General features: G+C 42.0%; 1 protein-coding gene across 9 annotated transcripts in view; it reads left to right on the forward strand.

Moving 5' to 3' along the window:
• CD274 (CD274 molecule) overlaps window positions 1–20,686 on the forward strand; it is a 326,061-nt gene that overhangs the window by 140,962 nt on the left and 164,413 nt on the right. For all 9 annotated transcript variants that reach the window (XR_014970809.1, XR_014970808.1, XR_014970813.1 and 6 more), the window contains 2 exons: window positions 8,947–9,016; window positions 17,457–17,819. Coding sequence is in view for 6 of the 9 variants with exons in the window: in XM_085635085.1 (XP_085491211.1) it covers window positions 8,953–9,016; window positions 17,457–17,819 (427 nt within the window). In the remaining 3 variants the exon portion in view is untranslated. The remainder of the gene's footprint in view (window positions 1–8,946; window positions 9,017–17,456; window positions 17,820–20,686) is intronic.

Below are 20,686 nucleotides of genomic sequence, written 5' to 3' on the forward strand. Positions count from 1 at the left end.
ATAACAGGCAAGGGAAAGTCAATCGGACGTCTTCTGGTTTCCAGTTGGTGGCAAACCCCTGCTCTGTGAAGTAGTTGTGCAAAGTGAGGATTACATGTCAGAGCCCCTCTAAACATAGCTATTACAACTAAATCAAAGGTAGTTACGAGGCGTGGTACCGTCCTGTCAACAGCTATGGGAAAGAGCAGCTCCTGAAAGACCACTGCGCCAGGATCCAGTTCTGCAGATTTATTTTTACTACAGGTCATGGGGTCAGGCAGAGCGGTCTTTAGTTACAGCTCTCTGCAGGGCAGTCGTTCAAGCCTTACCAAGAAGGATGCGCGCTGCAAATCTGGGATTGCTGAGAGCGCCCTGATGAGACTGAACATTAGGATGACCCGAGGAAGAGGCCGGAAATGCAGCGCCTCTTGTCTGATTCTTGAATGCAGTCACGTATACAGAAGCACTAGGGGTACAGCTTCTTGGCGCTCTCCTTCCCGCACGCATTCTAGAAACTGTGAGGTAGCTTTCTTCCTCTCTACATTCCTGGCTAGCCGCTAGAGGAGTCCCACCCCAAAGCAGCGGAACCTGGTTCGAGTCTTGGCAGGGACGCTCAAAACACCTATGTTTCTGGGCAAATTGGTGACCCTCCCCATACGTAACAAAAAGCGCTCTGATACCTTCTAGTTTGCGCTATATAAAGCTAAAAAAAAAAAGATAATGTTACTTCTTTAATGCATGGCAATTCCGTCACTCGATGACAAATATACTTGTTCCCTGCAGGTTGCCCACAGATTTCTGTAGCAGGCGCTTTAACCCCACGAGCTGTCTGGCATTACACTCGACGCACCGCATCCCAGTGACTGAATCCTGAGTGCAAGTGAGCATCTCTGAGAAGATTCTGTCAGCTGTCGATGTGCAAACATTAACAAGCAAGACGAAGTCTGCGTGAGGGGCTGTGAGCATCCTCCGAGACAAATGAGGGCAAAACCAGGCTAATTGTGGTCCTCCCTCCTGGCAGCGTTCCCGCAGACTGGGAAGTGGCGCACACGCCACCTACCTACCTCACTCAGAATACGTGACGATGGACACAGCGGGTACTCTCGGTCCCGGCCGAGGCACCTCAGGGTGCGTCTGAAGCAGGCTTCATCTGAAGCCATCCTCGCCTCAGCAGCATCACCCTATGGGGTCGCTGTAGCTTTAAGTCATGAGCATCTCCGCATTCGAGGTCCCAGCTGCTCCACGCAGCTCCTATTGATCCTCTGTCTTTGCTTGCCTACAGGTAGCACCCGGACACGAATTAATGTAACATCATGCTGGCTTTGCGCCCCAGAGTTCGAGCCGAACAACTTCACTAGAATGAGGGGTGCCACTTAATATTTGTGCGCATGCCAGGTTCTAGAGGGTGGGCCAGAGCCACCCAAGAAAGATCCTGGCCCACCCAAGGCCATTCGGAAGTGGAAAAGCAGGCCTACATACCTAGGCCGACTTTCCTTCTGGCTCACAACCTGAAAGAGTGTTGCAGCTTAGGTGAGTGTGTCTGAGCAAGCCACAGATTCTGGGTTGGCCGAGGAAACACAGCATATTGACATACCAGGTAGAGGTTGAGTTTCTAATTCTAGTGAAATTCCTTCCACCTCTGGAATGGGGAGGGTGCTGGTCACAACTCAAGAATGATGAAACTTCATTAAAAATCACTAAAAACTGAAATAACTTTACATTTAAAGAAAAATATAAAAAGAAACGGGTAAAATGCTATCATTTTTGACAGTGTTGCATTAAAGAACTAAATTACTTTATATCTTGGAGCAAAAGGAGAGGTGAAAGCAGAGGAGAGATGAGCAAAAGAGGGCTAGGTAAAAGGAAATGAGAGACAGAGTGGGGAGTAGAGACAGTGTGGTGGAGAGGAAAGAGGGAGAAGGAATTGAGGGAGAGAAGAGAGAAAAAGAGCATAGAGGAGAAAAATAATTCTGGATAAGCACACAGAGGGAGTGAGAAATTTAGACAAGAGAGAGGGGAAAAAACCAAGGAAAAGATGAAGTCAGGAACGACTGAGTGGAAAGAAGGGTACATGAGATTGGTATAGAGAGGGACTGTACTTAATCTGTAAAAGAATGAGTGCCATGCTGGAATCATGCTTAAAAGCCCACAGCCAGTAGCATTAAAATACTTTGCCACTAATATCAAGGAGGTAGTCTTAAAACACCTCATGCCATTTTATTCCGTTACCAGACACTCCCTGCCCTTTCATCTAACTCTTGTAGGATCCTGATTTCTACCTTTGTGTTTTTTTCTCCATCTTTCTCTACTTCTGTCTTTCTGAACTCTGGATTTTCCCTCTCCTGAGCTCCTTAAAATATCTGATGCAAAAAATAAGTGCGGTCCCCAAAAATAAGTGCAGATGCCCCCCCACCCCCGACCCCCAGTAACCATGTGCTCAAATTAAGCACTGTAGAGGGAAGGATAGGAATCAAAAGTGAAGAGAAAGATGATCGTAAACAAGACCAGACTGACAGCGCCGGGCATCGGACATTTCCCTCAGAGGCTGGAATGGTGGGTGGGCTGGTTTTGTTACCAGGGGCCATTTTTGTAGCAGTGCGATAGTTTTAAAAGCACCCGCTGCAGAGTTGCTTGTGTATCCAGCAGTTTTCAGGCAACAATAAAAGGGTCAAGATAACTCTGGTGACCAATGTACCATCTGGAGAGGGATCAGAGTTTTGTTTAATGGCAGTTTTGACTCATCTAAGGAAGCGCGGAGTGTCAATATGCCTGCTGAGAAGAATGTGTACCATGCAGATCACAGTACAGTATTTTATGTGCATAGCTCAGTGGGGTACTGCTTTTGTCACACAGATCCTTTTGTTACTGTGCAGTTCATAAGTTAGAACTGTAATCTAGCACAGTTAGCTGTGCACTGCAATCAAAAAAGCTGGATGCAAACTCCATGGTACAGGTTACAAAGCTATGTTTTTCCCAGTATTTCATTATCCTAATGTTGCCAAAAATGGATTGATTGGATAGAAATAAATTCTTATTAGTAAATCCAACCCTAAACACTGTTACACTCTGAATCCTGAGTTTGTGCTTCTCCAGACCAAACACTCTTGAAAAAAAATGCTTTACAGTATGGATGACACATCAATCCTACACCTTGTAGGCCCCTTTTGTCTTATGTAACATTTTCTATACACTGAGTTACACATGTATGATTCATTTTCTCTGTATGTGTGTGTGATGCACTATTATGGTTTCTTTCAAAAGCACCTTACCCGGCGTATTTCAGTGCCCTCAAGGCATGGTTTAAGCTTCATTGTGAACACCCGTTGTACCCTCAACTCCGGTTTAATTTTTTATATTAAATGAATGGGCAAGCAGAGCTATGGAGTGGACATTATTGTGTTGTCTAGTCTGAGCATGTATGTTTTGATGTTTGTTTAGTACAGACCACAGTTGTATTGTTTACCTGAATGAATGAAGCCTCTTTTATCACTTGGTGCACATTATGCACCATTTACACATTTCCAAAACCCAATACATGATCTAAAACACCCTGAAGACTCAGTACTAGCGGCCCAAGCATGCTGTTACTACTTTCATTAAGGGAGAGATTGGAATGCTGGAAGTGTCACCACTAGTGGGGGAAGGCTACACAAGGCTAAAATGGCCCAACAAACTAAAGAGAAACATGCATGGCTTCAAAACAGATTGAAGAAAGACACAGGCCCAACAGAGAATGGGTTATGGAAGGACGCATTTGCATCAGCATTAGAGTTAACAGCAAGATCTAGTTTCCACTTGGTTCAAATGAAAATGTGCCACCTAGTGCACTACACCAGGATTCAGCTGTGGAAATTTGGAAGAATTAATAACAAAATGTGGATGTGGGAAATGTAGGAGGAACATAATGGACTTGGCTAAGTGAGGAGAGCAAGCGGAGTGGGTAGTTATGTGTAGTAGTACTGCAAGCTAAATGATTAGTAGTTACAAGAACTTACAAACTACCCTATAACAAATAATTTGTAGCTGAGTGAAGAGAACAAGTCAAGTGGAATGAGTAGTTATATACCATAGAGCTACTACCTAAAAATTACCCTGTATTAAAATTTTGTAGATGAAACTGCTTACAGCGGTTTATGTGGTTTATTGTGCCATTTTCCCTGCATTATAGTCATATTTGGGTATTACTGTAATAGGTACATTTAGAAGACTCCACATTTTTCTTTTGTAATGTTGTCACAAAAAGTTAGCAATTGATTGAATGGACATTAAAAATAAAAAAACTCAACAACATATATTTTTTTAAGTTATTTGTCATCATATAAATTCTAAAAATCCGTGATCAAGTATCACCAAACTTAGTTTGTGTAACTAAATTTACATCCCAGGGTGGTAGCCGACTTTTAATTAACTTAATAAAAAAATTCAAATGTTTAGCAAAAATGATTCTGCTATTTATATGAAATATATAACAGATAACTAACTATGTAATATGGTCAAATACTCCCGTCGAGACATTCTGGTGACATCATAAATCATGATGCCAAAGGCCGAGTAGTTTGTAAATTCTGTTGGAACCCAGAGATGGTACTAGAGGACCATATCATAAGTGAACTGTTAAGTCTTTTTTAAATCGCATGTTGCTTTTTTCAGTACTGAGCTTGAACAAGCGGTTTTCTTCAAAGTCCAGCTAACAGTGGACACCAAGAGAATTATAATATTTAGGTTTTGTTTGTATTTCTTTAATACATTATTAATATAACCATCAGCAATGGTGATGATCAATGGATAACTGAAAAAACAGAGTTTAAAAACGGAGTTATGGTTCGGATTCAAAAGCAGAAAACCAGTCGCATTTGCTGCTCATGGTTACCAAAGCATACAATGCATAACAAAATTTGTGCTACTCACCATGTTGCTGCCCTTTCCTTTGTTTCTGTTCTATTAGGAAACTGGTATTTTGAGCACAACGGCCAGTGTGAGTTAATGCCAGAGTTGTGTGCGTTGGTTACCAAAACTGGTGAGCTTTAGTGGTTTTCTGAGTTTATTATAACCATAAGTCAGTTTTGAATTGTGTTTTTTTGTGAATATGTGCATTGAAAGGGGGGAAATAATGTTTATGTGTGCGTTATGATATTAGGCAGGGGTGTGTGAAGTAGTTACAGGGCTTTCTGCATCACATTTTTAAACTCCATTGCTCTGCAAAGCTGCTAAATTGATGTTTTTAAAAAAAATATAAACTGCAAAGGGAATGTGTGGCAGCAGTAAAGTTTCTGCTGCTGCACATGACCCGGAGCATGTTGTAGTCCATCTGCATGCAGCGTCCCTCCCCTTCCACTAAACCAAAATCTCAGCAGGGAAAACAAAATATGTACCTCGTTGGTTGGTGGTTCTGGTGTTAAAACGCCTAAATTTGACACCTGTCGGTACCTAAAATATCAGATCTCTGCAATACTTTGTTGCTTTTTATCTGCTGCCTGTTTATCTTCATGGCCCACCCATCCTTGTTCACGGCCCTCCCAGTGAAAGAATCCTAGAGCCGGGCCTGTTTTTACGTACATTTCTGTTCCTCGGGGCTCGAACCATTAGGGCAGTTAAACAGTGGCGGCTGCTAGTACAGAGTGTTGTTAGATGTTATTTAGATGGTAATTTCTAAGAGAAATGACTATCCACATAATACCTCCTAATACAAGCATTTGCACTGCAATAGGACTCGCATTTACGCGAGAGCTATTGCATTGCAAACGGGAGTGCGGGGGCCAGGGGGGCAAGAAGGCACGGACAGCGGGAGTGTGGACAGGGAAGGGGGAAAAATAGTGCATTAAATATCACGTACCTTACAGTGTAACACTCGAAGTAAGGGGCTAGTAACCATGGAAGGATACAAATGACGACATGGCATAATAAGGTGGCACTAACAAGCCTCATAATCAATCAGAGGACAGAATTTATGAAAGACAATGACAGGAGGCAATTAAAAACATGGGCGGAGAGTGGGCGGAGCTTCCACTCCATACTAGATAACTGCATGCCTCGCAAAGCATGCCTGCGTGCTGCCGCTCTAGGCTAGACCTAAAAATAGGACAAGTAGAAAAGTAATGTTAATCTGTCCTGACAGTGACAAGGCCCTAAGAGCTATTTTCAGTCTGGTGGTCCTACCTGCTTTGTGAAGAAAACCAGAGTATAGATTAAAAAACCTAATACTGTATCTTGGGAATGGGAGCAGCTAGAAAAACAATAAATATATAACAAATGATAAAATCCAATTTAATGGTAATTTTTTTATTTTAAATAAATATTAAGGAAATGCAATTTTTAGAAAGTTGCTTCTGCCACCTCTTATCCTGTCCTCAGCCTGGGAAGAGATGTAAAAGAGGTTATTTTCAGGAGCACATAATACGGTGAACTGAATGTGCTGATATGACTCCTCTGAGTTCAATAGAATATGCAGGGTGGGTGTCTGTGGACATTCTGTTGACACACACTGTCCAATCCTGTCTGACAAATTTGGATGAACAGGATGCCAGGATAATTCTTGTGCATCCTATGTCTGGTTGCTGAAAGGCCATGCATTTTTTCTACCACACTTCTGTCCATGCGTTTGTTGCAGGTACAGTGCCTACTTCAAAGTGGATTTTAGTGTTAGGTGTGGGAGGTCACTAGGATTACCACTCACACTCCCAGCCTCAGAGCCCAAGTTTATTGAGGGCGAAGAACTTTGCTATCTTGGCTGTGAACGGGCACATTTCAATTTGGGCCTGCTTACAGTAAAGCAAACAGGAACTACGGGAAAAATAGGTAGGCCGGGACATGATAACAAGTACTACATTGGTTAGAAAGAAACTAGAAGTGTTTTATAATGTCTCCTCTCACAGACTGGTGAATCCTACAAACCTGGACCCTCACGCAGACTTCCTCAAAACACAGCAGGGCTTGCAAAAGGATGTCAGGCGGACTCACCCTGCTGTACTTGACATCTGTAACCTGTGAGAAGGCCCTAAGGAGGTTCCCTCTTCCACTTGAAACCGAAGGACAGAAAGATCTCCAAGCATCATATGACTGATTGTCTAGGTGGCTGCAGGAGCATAACATATTTGAAGAGGACACTACTGTAAAGAATCCCAGCTGACCAGTGGCAACTAGACCTGAACTGGACTTTGTGGTTGTCCTCTGCCTGACACCCTGAGGGTCTCTAAGCCCTCCCCTTGAGGCCTTCGGGGCCATTTGTAGTATACACTTATAGTTGTTTAGACACCAAAAGATGTTTGAGAACTTTTTCAAAAAACCTTTGCACCAGAGTCCAGAGCTTAAAGGGCTCTGACCACGAAAATAATCTGACTGGCAGTTCCACAATGTTGGACTGAATTTCAGATTTGTACCATGCGGGGAAGAGTTTTTCTCAGAAAAACAACAAAGTCCCTTTTCAGATTGTGACTTTTTTAACTTCCCTACTTCCACTCTCTAGCAGGGCCGATCTACATGGTGCATCTGACTCGCCCTCAAATCGCATCTAGGTCCTGGTTTGCTGTGACCATTGCCTACATTTTCTGCTTTTCTTGGTTCACTTAATCTTCAAAAATTCATATCTCCAGTTCCCTGTTTTGGATTTTTGTCATTTTGGGGTCATTTTACATATTGAATTTTTCTGGGTTTGTACTATGCATATTTTGTATACATTATGTCTGCCTGATCTATGCCACTACTTCCAGATTTTGAGCTCCGGTTTAAATTACTTACTCCTTTGTCTGGATCTAACAAGATAGTGACTTTACAGCTTGTAGTAGAAAGCAATCCACCTCAACTAATAAACCACTATCTCACACAACCCCACCCTCACTTTATTAGGCAGCTGATGTACTAATAAGTCACATCGCAAAATATCTGTTTACAGGTAGTCGTTGAAAAAAGGTGCCTCATTGATATGTATGATGCAGTAGTCCTTTTGTGACTCCTTTTAATTGTCTGCGAATGAAGGGATGGCAGCATGTGTCAGACCCCACTCCATGCATTAGAATTCCCTGCATGCCAACTTTAAATTAAAAAAAGTGTGGAAATGGTGCACTGTGGGCAAATGCACATTTGTGTCATTTCTTTAATTTCTCCACAGGAAAAAACACTTTTTTCCTGGGAAAAATACATTCCCTATTCACCCACTTTAAGTTTAAAGGTGATTCATTTCCCTTTCCACCCTGAAATGCAAGATATTCCAGATTTTTTCTTGAGTAAATCTTTGTCCATTGCCATGGGAAAATGTTTGAACTAGAACTTACAGGTTTGTGGGCGTTCACAAACATTTAAGGCAACTCACGCCTCGATCTACACACAGTAGTGAATGCACGTATTCTCGTTGAGAAGTCTATAAATTCCTGGCAGTCATAAATTAAGCCATTTGAGGAAATGTAGTTTTATGGCTGAAAATGGTTTTGTGAATTGGGCGTTTTGCCTACGGAGTTTAAGCAAATCCTTGAAGCCTTGTTTCATTGGAACACCTTAGAAGGATGCACCTGGCTCAAACATGTACATGCACGAAGATCTAACATTAAAACATCCCTAGCATTTAAGGTGAGAAGATGAACTAAAGCTAAAATAAATACAATTTTGTGATCAGGGCGGTGTGGCTTAGTGCATGTGATAGAGTTCAGGATCGTCATACGCTTTGTGATCGTGCCAGTTTCTGTCTTCGTAAATTGAAAACGCCATATGCATGCTCTTCTACCCCATAAGCAAGACACAATACAGCAATAACTTTAAGTTGCCCTTACAGAAATTACAAGTTTCACAGACCAGATCTGGCAATAACTCAACCAATGCTGTTATTCTGAACTTTGAAGTAAGACGACATATCCTCTTCTAAAACTGCCCTAGCACTCCATTCCATATTGACTTAATCTGACTGCCATGTTCTATGTGATCCAAATTTTGTTTTATGCCCATATTTTTCCAATAGCTAACCTATCTGTTCTATTTCAGGAGCCAATGAGGGAGATGGAGAAGACCTTTCTTGTCTTTACTTGTTTATTCAAATGGAATTTCATAAATGGTAAGCCATTACTATAAACCTCTCTGCATGCATATATCTTTAGCTGTATGACCCGTCACTCATGTTACAGTCTCATGCCAGTTGTCCATTGGATTTTGCTTGAATCCACACTTTCAATATGGCCGACTAGTCAAAAGAAATTAAGTCTGTGCCCTCTCTTCCTTGTAGCACTTTCTCTACTTAATTATTGTTGTTGCTTTTCAATCTGCTGCTGTTTCCCAGTCCCTGAGTGTAGCCCCTTAAGCATACCTGCTAGGTTTTGAAATATCGCTGATTCAATTCACAAAGGCAAATATAGATATTTGGGTACTCAACTGTTGAGGACATTTTAAACACAGCCATTCCCTCACAAAACTCCAGGTAAGTTACACGAATGTCCGGCAACTTTCATACATATAACTGGAACCTCTCCACACTGCACCTTTCTGGCATAGAAAATAGCATTTGCTGTAGGTTTTGCATGCGGAAGATATGCCTTTTCCCATACTTAATCTCACCTATGCACGGTAAAGCCTCATGAATCAAGCAATTCATCATTACATTTGTATCCCAACACCAGGCCCCTAGATTGTTTAGGGGCCACCTGGTGAGGAGAAAAAACAAGTTACCCTTACCTAGTCCTGCATGACTAACATTCATGAACAATAGGAATTCTAGAATGTTCTTTTGTTTGATGTCAACAGCCTTGGCTAAGATATATTATGACATCATTATCTAGATTGAACTTTTAAGTTCGTCATGTCCTCTGCAAACACCACACTGAAAGGAAAGAGTGATACCCTGAACTAGGGGTCTGTGTAAGATATTTTGCCCCATAAATCATCAGCATTCATCACTCATTTATTTATACTAGTTAACAAATCAATCTTTGACTCACACCCAAATGCAATCCCAGTATTTAAGAAATATTTAAGAAACCATCCTATCATCCTCCTCCCCCTTCTTCTCTGAAACCAATGAAAGCCTAGTTCTTGTATAAAATAGTCAGTACATTTGATTCCAAACAATGATATATCTTAATGATCTTTTACTGAAGTATTGTAGTATTAATGTTTTATTGAATCCACATTAGTCAAACACAAGGTGTTAGAAATTGAATGATGAGTTGAGGTGGTACATGCCCATATCAAGTAATGCAGAGTTTTTTATATAGTGCGAACTTGACCCGAATCCAATCTGGTATCAGAGCGCTTTCCATAGCACCAGTTACATTACATGAGGACACACATTCATTTTTTTGTTTGGCACAGGGAGATTAAGTGGTTTGCCCAGAAACACAGGATGTTTAGCGTCATTACCGAGACTTGAACCCAGTTCCCCCGGTCCGAGGTCGAGCGCCCTAGCCATTAGGCCAACTCCTCTCCCCTTTTTTGTTATGCACAGGGAGATTAAGTGATTTGCCCGGAATCACAGGATGTTTAGCGTCATTACCGAGACTCGAACCCAGTTCCCCAGGTCCGAGGTTGAGCGCCCTAGCCGTTAGGCCAACTCCTAATAATAATCACACAACTTCTCAGGATGAACCACTAAAGTCACTAAATAAATCTGCGATCAACACCCTGGTAGCTATGACATAGAGTAAAGAGACTTAACTTAGAGGCAATGTGTAAGCATTTCTACAGTATTAAAACAGAGTTGAAATGCAAAACAATAAAAATCCCTAAATAAATTAGAAGAATATAACAAAATGTAAAAAAACAAAATTACACCAAAATGGCAAAAATCCAATTAGGTTAACTGGAGATATTACTTTTGAACATTTTGAGTAGAGATGGCGCTAAGAAGCGCAAAATACTAATGATGCTAACTGTGCTAGAGCATGGGCTCGATACACTTACCATGGTAATTCTTGTAAAAGATTTTACCTTCTGATCTTAGTCCTTTAAGTCTCAATTCACCACAGGAGTACACTTCTAAAGGCCCACAAGACCTAAGGGGGCAGATGCCAACAGGAAGGTCAAGTTCAGGTCCATTAGCCACTGGACAACTGAACAGTTGCAGGAAAAGACCTATTGTATTGTGTTGTGTCTTTGTAGCTTCAACAAGAAGTCAGCCTTGTGACCCTTGGAGACAACCTCTTTGTCCTCGGTACAAGAGAGAGAGAAAGCAAGTCCAGTTTTCTAGGCCCTTCTCAGGTCTCAAACAGATGGTTCACTCCCTTTCTGATCGTCCACAGACACAGGGGTGTTGTGCAGTGGGTGCCTGGAGCAGCCACATTTATGCCTGGCACAGGCTAGTGGGTGGCAATGACCACTGCGGCGCACGAGCCAATAGTGTAAAGGTTGCCAGTACTAACCCTACCTACTTTGGGCATTTTCAAGATGGACATGTCTCCAACCACAATAAACCCAGGCTCCTGAAGGCTGAGGTGGTGTGTGGGGAGTGTATTATAGTAAGCCTGGTCTCCTACCACATCTACCACTAAAATCAAGTGTTAGGCAATCCCTGTCCCCCCCAACAAACTCAAAGACAGAAGTCTGGTAAAATCAAAGCTGAGCTTTCAGCAACCAGACATTGGATCACACAAAGTATTTTAGCATTCTATTTCCCTCCTTTTAAGTCCGCCCCAAATGTTATATGCAAAGTGAGTAGGACTGTCAAACAGGCTGTGACACTGTAATTTCAAAGAAAGTCCCACTGTGAGTGTGGCCTGACTGCCTGGTAAGACAATAGAAGGGCCCTGCCCAAGTGTCTGCTAACATTTGGTTGTGACAAGGGAGGCCTCTTTGTAGTGTGCCCAAAGTGTCACATGAAAAGGCCCATGAGACCTGTCAAGCAGGCTATGGCATTTAAGTATGACTTGACCCTTTAATGTCCAAAAGGAGCCTCCCAACCCCCTTCAATATTCTGTTCGGTTCAAATGGGTCATCTTTGCCCATTTATGTCAACATATTGCTTTGCCCTGGGATCATGTTCACAACTTGTTCACCCCTATTTAAATGTGAATAACTGACTGGCCGAAGTAGGAGAACAATATGTATTTTCAGCGTTTAGGGGCTTTAGGCAGGGCAAACGTAATTTTTTTAAAGTTGCTTTTTCATGATATTTAGAGAATATCTGACATGATCATTAAATTAGGGTTTAAGAACTATTAAACAGTGTTGTTTGACAATTTTTATAACTAGTCCTATTCCTGAGATACATGAATAGTATTTAATATTGCATCACAGTTTTTTCCTACGGAACAGCCAAACCTGCTGCAGTGAAAATAGCTTTGAGGGCATTTTCACTGTAAGGACATGTTTAACATTAAACCTTTACTTGTCTTAATTTTAAATACCATCCACCCTGCCTTTATGGTCAGTAAGGCCTACTTATTGGTGCCTTATAGATATTTAAAAGGAAAGCTTAGACCTGCCAAATGGGTTTATTTTGACATGTTGAATTTGTAGTTAAAACCGCACAGCCAGACTACTGACGGCAGGCCTTGCAGTTATTTATTAATTATCACTGTAGTAGATAGCACAATGGGTGCTACAGTCCAGTTCACATTACACATACAGGCCCAGGGTGCACCTTGATATCATCTACTAAGGACTTAAAGGTAAGTTAAATATGCCAATCAGGAGTAAACCAACTGTACCATATTGAAAGGAGCATCACCAGCACTTTACCACTCGTTAGCAGGGGTAAAGATCACCGGATTCTACAGCCAATCAAAACTGGGTTCAGCCAAAAGACAATAAAGTTGGGCTAACACTGCAGGAAGGTCAAAATTCCAACACAAAGCTATTTTGATCTCAAAATATTTTGTACCTTTCTAAGCACTTCTTTCGGGAAAAGTAAATCTGAAACGTATAGAGACCAGACATCATATAACATACTACATATATGGGCACTTGTATTAGCAGAAAACATGCATAAATATTGTATTTGTTTCTCCTATCATTCAGTTCATAAAGTATTGGGATGATATATTTTGAAGTGAACACTGCAAACTTATGGTATGAAGTTTATATATTCAACAAATCATGTTAAAGTCCCATCAATTCGCATCATTAATAACATATGGTCTTTAAAATATCCACATTTGAGGAAAGATCTATTACAAACAATAAACATATGTATCACAGTCAAACTCTTGAATCTTTCATTTAAATAAATATAAATGTTGAGAAAGAAAGTAATATCTATTTGCAATTTCAAATAACTACCGAATATATATCCAACAGTAACAAAATAAGATAAAAATGTTCTTTCAATATTGGCGATGGTGGGATATAGGGATGAAATTCTGCTTTGCTCGTGATATCATACCTTATATGTACATACATTTCTCATAAGTAGATAAAACAGAGCCCAGTTTGGCATTTCTTGTGAGTGGGCTAATCGTTATAACACCCTCTCAGATGTCTGTATGCATTCAATAGTGCTCTCAGGTGGTTGTTCGTAAGGGCGGACTAATCGTTAGAATACTTTCACAAGTGCTTAAACTCATTGAAGAGAGCTCTCAGGCATTCTCATCAGGGAGTATGTAAGGAATTGGGTTATAAGTTGAGAGGAGTGGAAGCTCCACTGAAATATTAAACACAAATCCTGTCAGGGTGAACCATAAAAGTCACTAGATAAACCTGTGCTTAACCCTTTAGACAAATGGAAGAAAGTCTAATACATAAAATGACACCAAAACAACAAAATCCAATGAAAAGAATTAGAGGGATACATTTTTTAAGTTTTAGACAAAAATTGCGCCAAAAAGAACAAAGTGCCACATGCGTTTATCAGGCCGTGTTGAACCAAGACAAAGTCACAAGTTCAGGGAGACCGTAATGGGGTGTGGGTCTCATACAGGGACCACATTTGCCTCAGTAAAGAGTCTACCTTCTCACAGTATAAGTCCGATATGGAGGGCCTCAGCTGGAGCTTTAGGTTGACGGGGGCCGAAAGGAGTCCATTGTCTGTGCAATGAGCAGATGACTGCTGAAGTTACGCATTGGCGGTTGATGCAGGTGGTCGCTGTTTGTCGAGTGCAGGTGGTGGGAGAGCTACCAGTCATTGCGATGCAACGGTCATACGTCGCTCGAATGGCAGGTCATCACAGGAGCTTTGAATTGGCAGGTGTCGTAGACAGTCATTTCTTGACACAAAGAGTCTGCTTGTGGTTGCGAGGAATCAAAAACGACTGACTCTTCTCTTTGACGCAAGAGGAGTACGTTCTGATGCCAAACAAGGGCCCAGTACTTAGAAGGCACCTTTTGGGGATCAGGACACACTCCAGAAGATTCAAGCAGGAGGGCTCAGGCCTCTGGAAGCTTTTTGTGTCCTGGTAGCTCAAACAGGAGGTCAGCCAACTGACCCTGGGAGTCACTTCTGGGAAGCCTGGATTCAAGGCATGTAGGTCCGGTCTTCCTTATCTTTTTAAACACGGGCTGCATTTAAAAAAAAGAGTTTGCCTCACATAAAGGTGATCACAAACATGGTGATCTGCTGACCCTAGAATGTCACCATCCCTGTGATAGCCTCCAATACTAGTGAGTCACAATTTGTGACCTACCTGATTAATATTCATGAGGTAGGTCAGATTGCGACCCATTACAATTTGTAATTTTAAGAACCGACCTTGTAGTACATCATAAGTTCTTAAGATTATTCCATGGTCGTAAATATACTGGTTGGTTGCAAATTCAACCACTATTTTGCAAGCAGTAAATAGTATATCTGGCCCTAAATCCCATTCCATCACCTACTACCCTCAAAACTATTTCACCTCCCATCTTTTCAATGTCATCCTTCATTCTTCCCTGCCCTGTGATTGCAACCTACTGGCCCACTTCACCAGAGAAATGTGACACCCCAGCTTTATCACCTGACTTGGGTCAGCTGCATTGCTAGATTACTTCTCAGGTATGAATTTCACTTCCAATAAAGTACCAGATGCCATCTTCTCCACATTTGCAGATGCAAACAGCCAACTTCTCCAGCAGATGCAGATACTTCAGCTGCATCTTCTCAAGTGTTGTTTGATGAATTGAGTAATTACTTCATCACTAAGACCACCAAAATCTGCCAAACTATTTTGCACTGTTTCGTTTCCTTGTGACAAATGCTTAAGCGATGGTACACAAATATCTAAAGATTAAGCAGCCCTTTTTTTGAACATCAAAATGCCAAAACGTTTCTTACCAGAAATCAAGTTCATCCTAACTGCTCTTTTACCCCAATTTCTGGGTGCTGCCATGGATTTTGAGTGCTATTTATGTTTAGCCGCATTTTGATATTTGCCGGGAAGGAGAGTACAACCATTTAATGGGGAAATTCTTTCTCTCTGCAGCCTAAGAGCCACGGGCAGTTCTCCTCACGGTGGGTGGTGTCCAGCTCCTCAGTGCTTGTCCTGTGTGGATGTTTCCTGACATCCTTCCTTAATGGTATTTGTTGAGCGGTGCCCACCTTGAGCATGCAATCTTTTGGGGAAGAAATGTAACTTTCCTTAGTCTGACTATAATTGTACTTGTGAATTCTTCTTACTGCAGCTTTCTATTGTTGGGGTTCTTCCTTCTATGTTTTCCTGAATTCCGCCATCTTGAATTATTCCATTCCTTCTTTATTCATACCACTCGAGGACCTACTTGGGGATAAGCAACTAAAAAAGATTCTTTTCACTTTCTACCCTGTTTTGCTGCCTCTCAATTGTCAGTGTCTTCCAGAGTCTAAACTTTTCCTGATTCTTCAATCGGTTTCTCACTCTGGATGACTCCATCTACCTGCATCTCCCCAGTCCTTGCTATTGTGTTTTTCAGTGACAATTGCACCTGCCTCCAGTTTGATAACCTGCAGGATCAACAATAGTTGCTGCCAACACTAGTTCCCGGCTAAAGCACTGTATGAAACATCACTTTTCCTGGTTTTTTTTACTCCTGTTTCCCGGGTTTTTCCACTGGAGGATTGGATTTATTTGATCCTTGTTCTTTCCCTCACCTTGGAAGACCTTGTTACAAATCAGGAGTTCTGAGCATAGCAGAAGCGAACAGCAGGCCGTATCTTCATCAAAGTAAGACCAAGACTCCGCAAGAGCGACCCTAGATGCTTTCACCACTGGAGTGGCTTGGTGGCCATCCTGTTTTTGTGCAGTTAGTTCAGTCCATTCCAGACCTTTGACACTATTGGCTCCTTTAGACAAAGGCTAGGACACAGGCCTCTTGTCTGATTTGTGTCTCATCAATCTGTACAACAGAATTCCTCAAGTTTTGCACCCATTTTTACTGCTTTTATTAACTCTTCACATGACTCAGGTCAGATCCCTTTGCTGCTCAGGAGGGCAATTGTGCCTCCTCTACTACATAGACCCTCTTTGAAACCTACACAATTAGAGAACATTCATCCAGTTCCTACTTGATCCTCCCAGCACACTACGACAATCAATGTGACAAACCATTCCTTGAAAGCAGAGACTATCTTAGCCCACTCCAGGACTCAGACAAGGCAGGAGCACCAAAACCATATTACATACATTTACTGGTGACCTGCATATGATTCCCGACAATGGAAATGCCTCCTAGGTAATTCTACTACACATCTCAATACCATCTGACACAGTGGACAGGGGCTCCAGGTAGGCCACCAAAGGTAAGCAAAGGTATTGTCATCGATGAAATCGTGCGCCATTCTCGTCAGATCAAACACAGCAGGGAATGCTCCTCGCTATCTCACCTGGGATTAGGAGATAGGTTGCCGATATTCCCCCAGGGTTCATCACGAAGCCCCCTTTTTGTTCAACAAATATGAGACACTTCTGGCCAGGCTGATTACGAGTTTTTTGCTTCAACTCTTTGAAAGAGGTCTTTATCTGTGGAGCTCATCTCTTTAGGGCCTAGACTCACTATGGACCCCCACTAAACTTGTCTTAGTTTTCAGTAATCTCAGAATCATGCCCGATGAAGAACTGTCTTTCCGTGAGCAGATCCACTGAACTGTCCACCTACTTTCAGCTTGAGGTATACGGTGCATCTTTTCTCAACTTTCAAAGAGCAGCCACTTCTTGTAGCAAGGTACATATACCTTTCGCATAGGGCATGCCAAAGTGTAGGCCGTGATTTCCAGACTAGCACTTTTCAGTGGTCATTGTCTTCTTCACTTATGCTTCTTCTGCAAGGTCCAAATAGGAGGTCCAGTTTTAAGGGTGCAGGCAGCAAAGCTCACCTCAGACAGCAAGAAGTGCAGTAAATTCTCCATAAGGAACTGAAGACTTGCCTGCTTGCTGTCACAAGTCAATATCCTGCAGCCTGTTTACGTTTCTTTCTGGGTATAGTTTTCTTAGCGCCCTGAAGCCTATGGATATGTGAGCACTTTATAAATATAAATAATTTTAAAAAACTCAGATTAAAGGAATTAAGGAACAACTAGAAGTCAATATATGTGATATAATACCATTACTGCTAGTGTAATTTCCAAATTAGAATGAATGTTCAAAATCTGCTGTCTGACTGTAGATTTTCTTTTTTAGCCCTCTTTTCAGTGAAAGCCCCCGAGTCGTCTTACACGGTCCAAATTGGGGAAACGGTGGCTTTGGAATGCAGCTTCCCGGTTAATGACACGTTAAGAATGAAGGATTTAATGATCACCTGGCTTTGGAGAAGGGTGCCAGACACAGACCCGCAGGAAGTTTACGTGTTCCACAACGGCAAGGAAGACCTTTCTAAGCAAGAGAGCAGCTACAAAGGACGAGTGACCTTGGCCAAGGACACGCTGTCCAAAGGCCGGGCTCTGCTTGAGATCTCCAATGTACGGCTCTCGGACAGAGGAAGGTACCAGTGCCTGATCGGGTACGGGGGGGCCGACTACAAGCACATCGACCTGCTGGTGGAAGGTGAGGATTACTCCTTAGGTGGAACATTCTGATTCACTTGCTTCTTGCTGCTTTTTACAAAATTGCTTCACTTCTGCGGAGTCTAATGTACAAATTTGTTCTGAAATCACACAGTTTATCTTAAACAAAAACTGCTGAAAGTACCAAACGTTGGAATTACGCGCAGTTGTTTAGGGTGATCATGTAAAGAGGACACATAATGGGTATCCTTTTAAAATGGCGCTATATTTCCATCAGGGGGGTATGGTTGCACTTATTATGGTGTAGATGTCACCAGACAATATGGGGCCAAATTTAACAAGTCATATGGCATATTTATTTGGGGTTGTTAGTCTGAAGAAGCGCCCAGAGACTGGACGCTGCAGTGTTTAGTGCAGGGCTGAGCTACAATCCAGGTTCACCAGTCAAACACCGTTGTACACTGAGGGAGACCGTGAGCAGCATGGGTTGATGCATAGTGGTTTGCGCAGAGGGCCCGAAGCCATGTACAATGTGGATTGTCTGCCTTGCGCTTGGGTGTAGGGCCTCACCGCAGGCCAGGCCTACAGCCGAATGGAGGCTGTGAGCAGCATGCGTTGGCTGGACAGTGGGTTGGGAGCAGGGTCTGGCATCAGGCCAGGATCTGGGGCCACACCTTGCTGTGTGCAGTGGCAATCGTTGCCAAGTGGTTTAGATGCAGGACCTGGCTGCAGACCAGAACCCGTGTTCATCTGCAGTTGCACAAGGTGAAAGCTGTGAACAGCAGATGTTGTGGTAGAAAGGAAGGAGATCTCCAGGAGTAAACCCAATGGAAACAATCAACAGTAGGAGAACAATTTTCTACCCCACAATACATAAATAAAGATTCACTTTTTCGAATAAAATATAATTACGTGTGAATTTAATTTGCCTACTCTTTATCTCTTAAGCCACAGCAGTTTGACCGACTTTTGCCCTGTATACAAAAGATAGGCTCACGGCGATCAAATCACAAAGAAAAATTGGGCACAAGTCTCAACACACCTAAGCTTGCTCATCAGTTCCATGAAAGCAGCTATGTACAAATAAAGAATGCACAACTTACTACACGTTTAACAATGCAATGCACTCATAACTAAAGCCACCTGTTGCTAATTATACATGCGTGTTGTGTGCCTAATGTATGGCGTATGAATCATAATGTCCATCAATGTCTAAATCTGTGTTTAATCTACGTAATGTAGAAAAACATGCATCTACTCCGTAACTTCTGATACGTGGGAGATGCTTACTCCCATGCATACACATACACACGTCATGCATACACGCACACACACATGCACGTGCAGCTTTCACACACCGCTATCGGCAATGACCAAACGGCCAAAAATATTAATAAACTAGAGTCTATGGCTCACTGAAATAGCAGAAGGGGGATCTCAGGCACATCTTTCTGTGCTGGTCACCGACCTTAGTCACATGGCAGATTACAGAAAATCAAATGGCCACTGACCACAGACTGCAGTATATAACTGAATGGGAGACACATGGTATAGATGCTGCTGGTGCAGGGGCAGCAAGTATACGCGCATGTGAAGTAGGTAAGGAAAGGTGGATGTTGATATACATGATTGACATCAGAATACAGTCACCAGCTTCATTCAGGTCCACAGTGTCCTCAGGACCCCAACCGAGGTCCATTTATCAGCATATTTTACAATATGTGGTATTTCTAAGGGAGCATGTGTGCACCACCTCCAAGATATACACAACTAAAGAACTAGCAAAGGAAAATGAGCTTAGTCTTTGCCAAAACTAAGCACGAGGAAGTTTCAAAGCAGCTACAAAGCACAATGGATTCTTATTCTTCAAAGCTGCATCCATACTAGAGAAGTAATGTTATCCCTATTGCTGCTGATTCCTGGACCTTGAAGGTAACCCTATTTCATACTGGGAGTCAAATGGGGTGATTGGAAATGTGATCAAATCTTCCTAAATCCAGAGGCCTCCTGACGGCCATGTTTCTAAATGGACCGGAGTAATTTTTATAGGTCTAATTATTAATAGTTGCTGTAATCAAGCCTAAACCCTACGAATACATTGAGCGCTGTTATGTTGATTGAGGTGGGCGCAGGGACGACACCTGGGTAGATCAAATAAGAAGATGAAGAGGATGAAGGGGCTGATCCATCACCCTCATAATATCACGGTACATAGAATAGTGTATTAGTTCTTCAATTAAGCACAGTAATAATCCACATTTGTAAAGCGCGAACAATCACCCGTAAGGGTATCTAGGCGCTGGGGGCCGTCGGGAAGATTAAGCAAACTATTGCCCAGAGTCACATGGTGCTGGGCTAATCTGTCGCCGGCGCCGGGTATCGAACTGTGATCCCCAGATTCCGGAGTCAGTCGCCCTGGCCGCGGTGCCACACCTCTTCAGTTATATCACTCCAATATTAATTGCAATTAATTTACGCAAGTATAAAGTAGCCATCAAATTTTTAAGAAATCACTGTCACTTCACATATCATTTTGTAAGTCTCTTTTGCACTTTATATGTTATTACAGCATACAAGGTTTAAAGGCACATCAATGATAAAGTATACAAAATGAAATCTTAACATAACTTCGTGTGACTCTTTCTTGTCATTGCCAGTGCTCACTTTATACATTCTAATATTTTTATCCATTATCTAACACTTGAAGCATTTAATTCTCATGTGAACGTTTTCTAGGTTATCGTTTATTTATCACGTTTATCTAAATATAAAAACAAATGCCACTAAAATGTCAGATTTCACATCAACTTATTGACTGTTATGTGTTATCAGAAAACGAATTCTAACATTCTCGATGCTTTTACGACGCAGTATCTAAATCAGAACTTCATTCATGAGTTTCTTAAA

Source organism: Triturus cristatus, chromosome 2_1 (assembly GCF_964204655.1).
Source record: "Triturus cristatus chromosome 2_1, aTriCri1.1, whole genome shotgun sequence".
NCBI lineage: Eukaryota > Metazoa > Chordata > Amphibia > Caudata > Salamandridae > Triturus > Triturus cristatus.